The sequence below is a fragment of the Opisthorchis viverrini genome, assembly GCF_000715545.1.
Source record: "Opisthorchis viverrini unplaced genomic scaffold opera_v5_11, whole genome shotgun sequence".
In the NCBI taxonomy this organism is placed as follows: Eukaryota; Metazoa; Platyhelminthes; class Trematoda; order Opisthorchiida; family Opisthorchiidae; genus Opisthorchis; species Opisthorchis viverrini.
The window spans coordinates 8,205-18,824 of NW_008751667.1; the positions used below are offsets into that span (position 1 = coordinate 8,205).

The 10,620-nt window shown below is 43.4% G+C and overlaps 1 protein-coding gene across 1 annotated transcript in view; it reads left to right on the forward strand.

Annotated features, from left to right (window-relative positions):
- Positions 1 to 3,156: 3,156 nt before the first annotated feature.
- T265_01020 (hypothetical protein) overlaps positions 3,157 to 10,620 on the forward strand; it is a gene marked incomplete at both ends in the record, with an annotated part of 9,606 nt that continues 2,142 nt past the window's right edge. Inside the window, one exon of the mRNA XM_009164963.1 lies at positions 3,157 to 3,250. Within this exon, the coding sequence (XP_009163227.1) occupies positions 3,157 to 3,250 (94 nt within the window). The remainder of the gene's footprint in view (positions 3,251 to 10,620) is intronic.

Below are 10,620 nucleotides of genomic sequence, written 5' to 3' on the forward strand. Positions count from 1 at the left end.
CGTTTGACTGACTTGCACCTGTGCCCTTCACTTTTGAGCGAATCAAGTCGACCTTCTGTGAGCTCTTTGACTCTACCCTTTGCCATGCATTTCGGACGATCCCCTCTGTCCCAAAAGCTTTGATGACCCCAGAAATCCTCGTCCAATCCCGCCTACCTCATAAATCTAATTATCTCTCCGAGTGATTTTACGCACCCCATGTAGCCACTGTTTCAAAGTCGCATCCTTATTCATTGTAACTTAGCGAGTACTCGGGAAACATTCAAAATCTCTACTGCATATTTCACATTGGCCCAACTCAAATAAAATTATTAAGAATTATGTAAATAAAAAAGCCTCTCATTTAAACTGAGTACTGTGGAGCTATTTTACGAAGAACGTTCCGGTAATGTCGCTCGACCTAACTCTACCAATTCATATCGCCATTCCTCCTCAGAATGATGTACCACAACGCTTCACCAATCGTTGCCTCCGACTGCCTGCGCAGAAAGTTTCATCCTAATTATCAAATTCTCATAAAGATGAAATTTTCTTCCTCAATTTCGGATACGCCATTAGACTTCTGATGCTTCACAGTGTTTTTCGCTATCAGGATGGGGCACCGAAACTTTATGTAGATGCATGAGTATCCAAAGCAGACCAGCAGATCAGATCTAATGCGAAAAATTCTACACACTCCCTTCAGATAAAGATCAACAAAGATATGCGGAGGACCAATCTAGTGCCTCTAAGTCAAGGCATTTAACTGGCAAATCACAAAGGACAGCATATGAACCCCTCTGGTTATCACTTATTCACATGCCACTTCAATGGACTGTACTGGCTAATTTTTCAAGGAGAGCTCGGATAAGGCCATCTTGCCACACAGCAGATTTACGTTGCGTGCTCATCACACTCTATCATCTTCATTTTGGTCTCTACTCTAAACTACCACCACTTTCCAGGTTGTACCCAAAGACAAAATTCTTGGTAATCCTTTCAACACAAACGGATGCACTCAATGCATTACTCAAACAAGCAAGGATTTAGAACCCGTTCCCGAAGCGGTCAGAAATGCGGTTTCGAATTTTAGGGGAACCCTTGTCCAAATGGAGGCTCCTCTCACGACTTACGCAAACGACAAATCCAGTAGTACAATTTTTCCGCAAAATATCACAAAGTGGTGGGAGCGCATGGTTTTCGATTCTCTGATACTGTTTCGCACCCCACTCGATGTGTGTTTTGAGCATGGACCAGTTCATCACCTGGCCAACCTACCAAACTACTCGTGAGTAGGCTGTGTTCATCCTTAATGGCGACATATCGACCGAGTTATTTCACATCTACACGGTGAGCTAGGTGCGCGACTATAGACCTATTTCTCATATTTGCCTTGTTGCATAGTGCAATTTTGTTTGTATCTGTGGGTTTCATTTGCTTGTAACTACCCACAGGGAATTTTTTCTAAGCATGCAGCATTTCTAACTGAAGTTCAGCATACATGCATATTTTGGCGAATATACTGACATCTCGTTGATAAACCTGTAGAATAAGTCACACCTCACAACTATAGCCAAGGAAAAATAGAAGGTTCTGTCCTAATCAACTCTCGGAACACTTTATGTGCCGCTGGGTAAGGCACGCAGTTCGCTGGTTCGTGTTCAACCACAGTATCTCGACTGAGTTCCTCCAGGAACGGCAAAGCTGGCTGTGTCACAGCCTTCCCGGTTCCAGCAAGTAGCATGTCAGCTAGGCGCCTCAAAAGTGTTAGTGCAGACAGACAACGATTTACCCCTCTAATTCCTCCGAATTTTCCCCAATTAAAACGAAGACCATGGTAACCAATGGGAACTCGTTATTATCGATCAATCGGACACTTCCTCATGCTATGATTTGATCACACTACTTCCAATCAGATTTGCATCTGTGAAGTGTCCCAAATCATGGAGATATGTACGTGACCAAGACCAACTTATCGCCACACACATCCAATTCTTTTGGGACGCCTGACCTCGGAGGGTGTGTGATCAACGCTCACGGTACAATCGATTTAGTGCAGGATGATTCGGCTTCCGCTCCCGTTCTGGGTTTTAATTCAAATTTCCCGCTCCGTCATCCTATGCCCAAATTTCGAACTACAGGTCAAACAATTAGCAACTGCACGTTGCGAGAGCCGAACACGTTAAAGCTGCAATGATGTAATACTGCACTGCAACCAACTGTGATCATTGCCATGTCGAGCGTTATCGTGGGTTACTTCGTCCAGCTTCCCGGCCTATGCATTCATATATGTATGTACATATGTATGATGTGATCGTATGACTGTCCCGAAATACTCCACTTTTATTCCATAAATCAAACACAATCGAGTCATTTTCATTAGATGTGAGACCTCACTGGATAAACTGACCGCTGTTTGTAAGATACTGCAATTTATGAGGTAATCGGCTTGGCAGTTCTCACAAATGGCAAAAATTAATGTTATTTCGATGTGTGTCCCCGGTGCTTGCTTGGGGTTCATTTCCAATGCCCATATCTACTTCCATAGGTATGTATTGGGAAGTGACAAGAGTCCTCTGAGCGGAAAAGTTCTAGAGTGCTTTTCCACAAGAGAAATCGATCACCGGAAAACTATGACATGTGTGTCGTGTAATAATTGCACTCTGAGGCAACTGAAAAACCAGCAAGAACAATGAACCGCCGGAACTACAGAGCTCAAGACTTCAGGAGAAACCAGGTGAGCTAGCCATAAAAGAATTGGAAATACTCTAAGCAAACCGATGCGCCAACTTTATCAGGGTGGGTACCCAAACAAAAAATTAAAGGACCAAATAACTGGCGGACATGAGGAAAAAAATATCCAAAGAATCTCGCGAAGATCGAACCACAATGCGATCCGATTCGGAGAGAAACCAATCAAATCAGCGGAGTAGCTACCGAAGATGGACGGTATCGGGGTAGGCAGTCGAATCAAAAGAACGTTGGCCACGGTGCAACACAGGTCACAAGCGACCCAGAGAACTCGCAAAAAGACTGATTCCCGACTAAAATGACAACGTTAGCAGATTACGGATACTTTTGAAATACCACATAAATGCATGCAGGCAAAGCAGGAGTACTCACCCAACAGTGCACTAGCATTGTCTCTGCTTTTGGTGACGACACATTTGCAAGTCGATGGGCAGGCTAGGTGAACAGATTGACAGCTACCTGACTAACCGCCGAGAATTCAAGCGGTATCGTCAACCCTTTGGCGAGCCCGGTGCCAGACGTAAGAGTCAAATGGTTTTTGAGGTGCCAATTGTGTGGTTCGTTCCGACAAGCAATTCATTGTTCTGAGACTCATCGAATGTATGTGAGGAGGGTCAGCTGGCTCATTTGGTAATTTTCAGCCCTCAATCTCTAAGTGAACCAAATCTATGCTGAAAACCTGAGAAGCAATGTAAAGTAGTTTGAATCTTACTGAGATTTATTGGCAATGCGCATCTCACGAAATTATGAGACATTTCGAACCGGCTAGTAGTTCAAATAACTGACCGTTCGACCGGGAACGGCAGGTCAGCAGCGTCCATACTACTTTGAAAACGGATTTGGCTTTGAAAAAGTGGTTGAATGGGGTGCGTAAAATGATTTGAAGAGATAGGTTGATTCATGAAGAAGGTGGGATTTGACGAGGTTCTCCTTGGTTATCAAAACTGCTTTGACCGACGGGATCGTCCAAAATGCCTGGTAAAGGGTGGAGTCGAAGAGCTCACAGAAGGTCTACTTAATTCGCTCAAAAGAGAAGGGCGCAGGTACCAGCCAGTTAAATGCTCCTCAGGTTCCACCGTAAAAGGCGCCTGAAACGCAGGCATCAGTTAGCAGACAGTGATGGTAATACTGTGATTTGACGACACTCTGATGGCATCATTGCCTTCTCTGCTCCACCAGGTTTGTAGTAACTGAATCCGACTGTATTTCAAGTCAGGCAAAATCAGGCCCGATCCACTCGACCAGATCCTCGATCATCAACTCCGATGGTGCGGTGAATACCAACATTACATCCCTGTAGATGACTTGCCTACATACTATCTCATGGGGATTTAGGCCAGCTGACTGTCTCCGTTTTGTCCAGAATAGATTCAAAAATTCCATTATTGAAAGACATTTGTAAGTGGAAGTCATTCATTTCGCCGTTGAAAGAAGGTCGCTGTTACGAGGACTGAATCCACGTAAGACAGCACTTCCGAGAGAGTGATGGACATGAAAAACTAATCCGACTCAGGAAAGTAACAAAAATGCCCCTCAGATTATCACAATTACTGGTGAAATTATTCCACCGACTGTGATTGTTTGGCTGCCTGTAACTTCCGACCATAAAATGAATTGGGGGGGGGGGCGCACAGCTTCCACTGTTCACTGGTAGAATTCGATAACTGGAATTAACCGCAAGCGTGAGCATATCACCCGATTCAATTGATGGGACCAATGCGGGCGTACGGCCAGGTACTTTTTTCAAGTTTTCCGAGTTGTATAGCGGCACAGCTGCACTGTTCACTGGTAGAATTCGATAACTGGAATTAACCGCAAGCGTGAGCATATCACCCGATTCAATTGATGGGACCAATGCGGGCGTACGGCCAGGTACTTTTTTCAAGTTTTCCGAGTTGTATACTGGAAAAATGTCTACTCGCCAAGTGACCCAGTACAGCTCTGTGTGGCATCTATACTTATAAGTAGTTATAGGTGCACGTGCAATCCAACTTCTACCCGAGATATTTGTTCCGACTTGACAAAGGTTGCAGCAAAGCGGTCATGTTTTGTCTACACAAATCAGGTCTTGGTCGTTGCGATCGGAAAAATAAAGTGTTGTTGAAGTTTTCCGTCTAGAAACATTCTTATGGAAGGCGGCTGGGAGTCTGCTTCGCAGTAATCATGGTCCCTAACCTGTTCTAGTGAATGAACGCCATAACTACTGTGCAAAATTCACTGAGAGAAAATTCCAGACCACTTATTCAGTAGTTTTGTTCGCAGAGCAACCCTAACCGAAGCATCTGGGCGATCCATTGCTACAGATGTTTACTTGAGACCACTGGTTTTTATTGCCATCGACGTGGCTTGCCAGTCAAACTAACGAGGCGATTATTCTGAACGATGAAAGTTGATTTGATTGTTTATTCAAATGATTTCCTCAGCCTCCGTCTAGTTTCTCGAGAAAATTTGGTGTTGTTCAATTCGAGAAACACGGTGCCCAGATTACGACATAACAACTCACATCAATGTGACATCAATGTGACATTTCACATAAAAAGTATGATGTTACAAAGGCAATTGCGACAGATTACAACTTGAGTGCTTTTCAGTTGTCGGTATCATCGGATTTGATTTCCACTCATGATTTTTATGTCTTCACTAAAATTGCAAATTTAAGCCTCCATGTAGACACTAAATGATGTGTGGTGATTCGATCACCAGCGTTCGGGCTGGGAGTCCGTTACATTTACTGAATATCCTTCTGCGTCTTTGATACCTGACGTTTACAAACTTAGAAGCGCAGTTCATTGTTAGCGCTGGTCACATTATTAACCACTCGTTGTTTGTGTCGTATAAACAATGCTCATGAGAGAAGCGGATACATTTTTGGTTGGCTGAATGAGATCACGTGATTCGCTGCCATCATCGTTCGATGTGGCCCATCTATTGGCCCATGAACAGATGACGATGAGTGGTCGATACAAAGCAATGTCGGGGAAATGAGCGCTGAAGTTTTGAAACGGTGCGATCACGAGTGAATGGGAACTCTAATATGACCAGCGTGAAAATATTCCCATGGATGAAATGCTGTGTCAGCTGAGTGTTAAAACACACATACCGCATACATTCGTTTTATGACCTTCTTCAAAGTGTTCCTCTTTAATTCAACTCCATCCACAGCTGAATAACAGGCTAAGGTGATAAGCTCATTGAATGAACCGATGAAATGTTTCAATGGCATTCACTGAGGGAGATACAGATCAACTAATGTGGTTTTCTCACTCTTGAGCACGAGATCCATCAAGAAAAGGAGGACCAGATTCCTGGAATATTTGTACATACGAATGTGTTCAAGAGTATATTTGCGACCATGGCAAACAAAGACCGGTAATGACATTTGAAGCTTCGTCTGTAATGGACTCCCACCTGAGTAGTTTTGTAATGGACTCTGCGTGTTTCGTTGCCGATCAAAACAGTCAAATACTTCAGTAGTTATTCACACCCAAACTTCCGTTCTCCATTCATCAACTTCTATCGTGGGTGAACATGAGAGCTACTTAATAGAGAGCAAAAGAGGTAGATTTTCATTTGTTTGATCTTCACCATTCCATTTCAACACTGGTGCTGTTGAGATACTGGGGTCCGGGGCTTAGGCGGATGGAGCGATGTTGACTGCCGGATAATTGTGGTGCGAACACGGTGGATCCAACAGCATTCCTTGATTTATTCTTTCCAGTTATGGTTCCGTTCCCGTCGGATAAGCCCTCGTTTGTAAGGATCAGCATTTCGCAGCATTTCGCATGTAACCTGTTGGGTTCTGACGACAACAATTTGCTAACCAGCTGATCACTTCTGTTGTATGGCCTTGAGAAGGAGGAGACAAACAAGACTGATTGTTTATTCCTCTCAATTTTCCGCGCTCTCTCTCTCATTGTCTCTGTTCCGTACTTTTGTTTTCTGCCTGATCGACGCCACTTGAAATTAGACCCATTCGATTCACTGTTGTGTTGGTATTGGCTATTTTTTGTCACATGTGGTTGCGTGTACCCATTGTGTATTTACTCGGAATAGTTTTATGTATATGCCTGTGACTTTGTTGTTGAATCATGCATTAAGAACGTCTAACGATTTCCAAGGACCGGCGTCCAGGTTTGTGCACCGATTGATGGTCAACTGAAAACTTTCGAAACGAAAGCAGGTATGACCCGGTAAACATGCATTGTCTTGAATGTTTTTCAATGGGGAACCAGGCGGCAGGTTAGTTAGCGTAATGATTGAGTGTTTTGGTTTTAGTGACCAGTGCATTCGTCGGCTATTCTGAGTAGCTACTGGTCAGGAATCACCTGAATATAACATCATAGTTCTCATGAGCGGCGGCCGGTGAAAGCCTGTTTCACAGAGCCACTCTCCTAGATGACCCTATGGATGCAGTGGAATCACGATACAGATCGTTTGAAGGGGCACCGACCACGCACCAATGTCAGTACTCTGTAAACTGGTGGAAAGTTGATACGATCCTTTGTTGTGTCTTTTTTATCTGGAAAGTGTCCATCGATGGTTGACCAGGCTTGAGAATATGCCGAAACTGCTAAGTATAAAAATGACTTACTAAGATCTTGGACATGTTAACATGAGAATTTAACGTTTGTTTTCACTCAATGTGTGGAATCGGACACAATACGCAGTCGGTAATCTCCAATATGACATATGTCAAAATGTTGACTGTTATTGACTGGTACAGCGCAGAATTTAGATCGATCCAGTGATCCTCCATAGCAAAAGAACTGACCAGGCAAACTGTCCAACGCATTTTGCTTGGCATCCACCTGATATGTATCGGAATCGGGTACGCTCAACGGCTATACGCGACCTGAGAATTCCCCTGTTATGACGCGAGCCCAACCACTCCTAGCGCAGTGAGAGAACAAGACCAGACCTTCAGAAGAGGCCTTTTACTGCCTCAGCCAAAGGCAAATTACAGTGAGAACAACATCGTATATATAGATTTCGGGCGACCTTGGGGAGCGATAAATCAGTTAATGCACACAAAGTATAACTGGCCAATAGGAAAACAGTGCGGTCTTTTTGGATTGGGGTGCAACATGCCGGAAAAGGCGCGCATTTTGCTTGGCATCCATCGGAGCCTTGATAGGTGACAGAGATTTTGGAATAATTTATTCCAGAGAAGCGTCCTTTTGAGGTAACCGTCAGATACCTCGAGTGTTTTTGAGGCACTCTCGTTGCATTTGGGACCAAAAAATCTTCATTTGTTCGAAAGCGTTTTTGGTGAACTTCGTGATGTTCAACTTTTTTCGTAACTACCAGTTGTGAAATCTGTCAATGTCTATACTGAAGTCGATGGTTTCCCACCATCAATCAGCCATAATTGTACTTGTTGTCGTCCAGCTAACGACAGACTGCTTCCGAGAGACCGTTTCTCAATATATCTGCTGTTCTGTTTCACATACCGTGTCTTTCAGTCTTCAATGTGTTGATCGAAAGTCAACCTTGAGGTTGCCTCAGTCACACATGAGAGTTTGACTGGACGGGAGGCTCTGTTGGTCCTCTCGAGTGCACCAATTTTGTTTCCCTGTAATTCTACCCATTTCGCATTTCTCCACCCCTATATTGGCTTGTACAAGCAGACAGTAGAGATAAGATCCAACTTACAACCTTCAGGAGAGTAACCGTTTGAGACCGTTCGTTCAAGTGATGGAATATTACCACAAATCCATCCAAGAAGCCTGTTTATATTTCTAGCACGTTTAACTTGTGTATCGTGAATGTTGAAAACCAAACATTTACCCTTGTTCTTTATCGAACGAATGCGATTTCCAATTTTTGAGAAAGTTTTCTCATGGCTATGTTCTATTCTCATATGTTACGAAAAACATGTTAAGATGTGAGCAAAAGAACCACATTGGCTTACCGTAGATTTCTATCTCCCTTTGTTCGAAGGTTTTTCGTAACTACCACTGGACAAATTTGTCGATGTCATCTGTCTGGGTAAAAACAAACTGCTTCCGAGAGGCAGTTTCTCAAAATATCTGCTGTTCTATTTCACATGCTGTGTCTTTCAGTCTTTAATGTGTTGATTGAGCGTCAGCCTTGAGGTCACCTCAACCGTACATGAGAGCTTGTGAGTGAACGGGATGATCTGCTAGTCCTCTCGTGTGTACCAATTTGGCTTTTGTGTAATACGATCTATTTCCAAGTTCTCCACTCACCTATTGACCTGTACGAAATGACAATGTCGTTGAGATATAATATACCACTTTCTTCACGATTAACGGCCAAAAGTTCCAGGACATGTTCTTTGTTCGTTAAGAAGAACATGCCTTAAACTGCGATTAGAAGAACCACGTCGGATTGGATTATAATGTTCTGGGTGTTACTATGCTAGGAAATCACGAATTGACCGAGATCGGCACTGGTCACACATCGGACCCCACGTAATATACAAAATCCTGTCATTGTCATTAGCGACCCCTTTTGTGACTTGAGCAAATAAACGTGAGGATCTGATGGAAGGCCATTTGTCACTACAATGCTTTAGGTTCTGTGAAACCAAACTGTCTGGAATAAGAGTAGGATAGTAATGTTCTTCCTTGATGGCCTGAACACACATCCTACATTTGAAGTGTTTTTACCGAAAAACAAAGCGTAGTTGTCACACAGTCGAATGTACAAAATGGTTCCTGAAATCCAACAAAATTTTACGCAGAGGTAAACTAACTGATTGTGAAGTCAAGTGATGTGATCATTTGCAATGGGCATTTCGTCCTGTCGGTGAAGCCAATCTCTGCTCAAAGTCCGCGGTGCACTACAGGTCAGCTGTTCCGTTCCTATTAGGAATAAGCAGCAGTACAGCTCTCAACCAACCCAGAGAGTTTCGAATCCGAGATCTTCCGGCTGGTGACTAAGCACTCAACCGTCTGATCAAGAATGATGATCATCGGTGTGACTAGCTCTTATCAGGACATCCTTCAGTCATAGAAAACACATCTCGTGGTCATGTATGGACTGGCTCCTTGAGTTGTGACTTTTAAGGAAGAAAACGTATCTCCAACGAGAATGGAAGAATGTACTCAGCTTCTCGGTTTCGCAGAACAGATCGGGTTCATCTACAGGCTGAATTGTCCATTGGAAAATATTGCATTGCTTCACAGTGAATCTTCCGGATATGCTGGGGACGATCCGCCGAGTGAACAATAAAATTATTCGATTCTTTTCAGTCGGAGAACAACTGAATGTTCTTCTTATATGGATGCATTGCGAGAAACTCACCAACCCAAAAATGTGACTGAACAGAAAAGGACCAAATATCCTTCTCTTATCGTGAACGGCTTAAGTTCAGAGCCACCTGTCCTCTAGAAAATTTCCGACACCTGTTTGTTGACCAGTCAGTGTTTTTTGCGATCGATATTGTGGAACACGGCCCAAAGGATTCCTTGTTTTCCTGTTTTTATCACGGTAGTGTTTATCGGTTTAGTTAACACACGAATGTTGACGATTCCAACAACGGGTATATCACACTCATTGTGAACTTAATCCCTAATCGTCACGGTTGTCATTGTTATTTTGGTGGACAGGAAAATATGATTAAAGTTAACGAATCTTCGTCGCTGTGTCTCGCTAAGAGTATAAATATGCACGTACTAGCAATGACAGGGAAGTTGTCGAAATTTGAAACATGAAGCTTCTAGTGTTGTGTCTGGTATGCATCAGGACAACGGTCGCCCTCGACTACAAAGACTGCGGTAGGTCACCTGGCATGAACATTCTGTTTTGCATTCCTAATTCGAACATTGGAATATTTGTTCAGGTGACACACGCTTAGTTTATTAAGAGACGCACGCGTAGTCATTTTGGCACTTCGTACTAGTTAGTGAATATGGAGACAAAAGT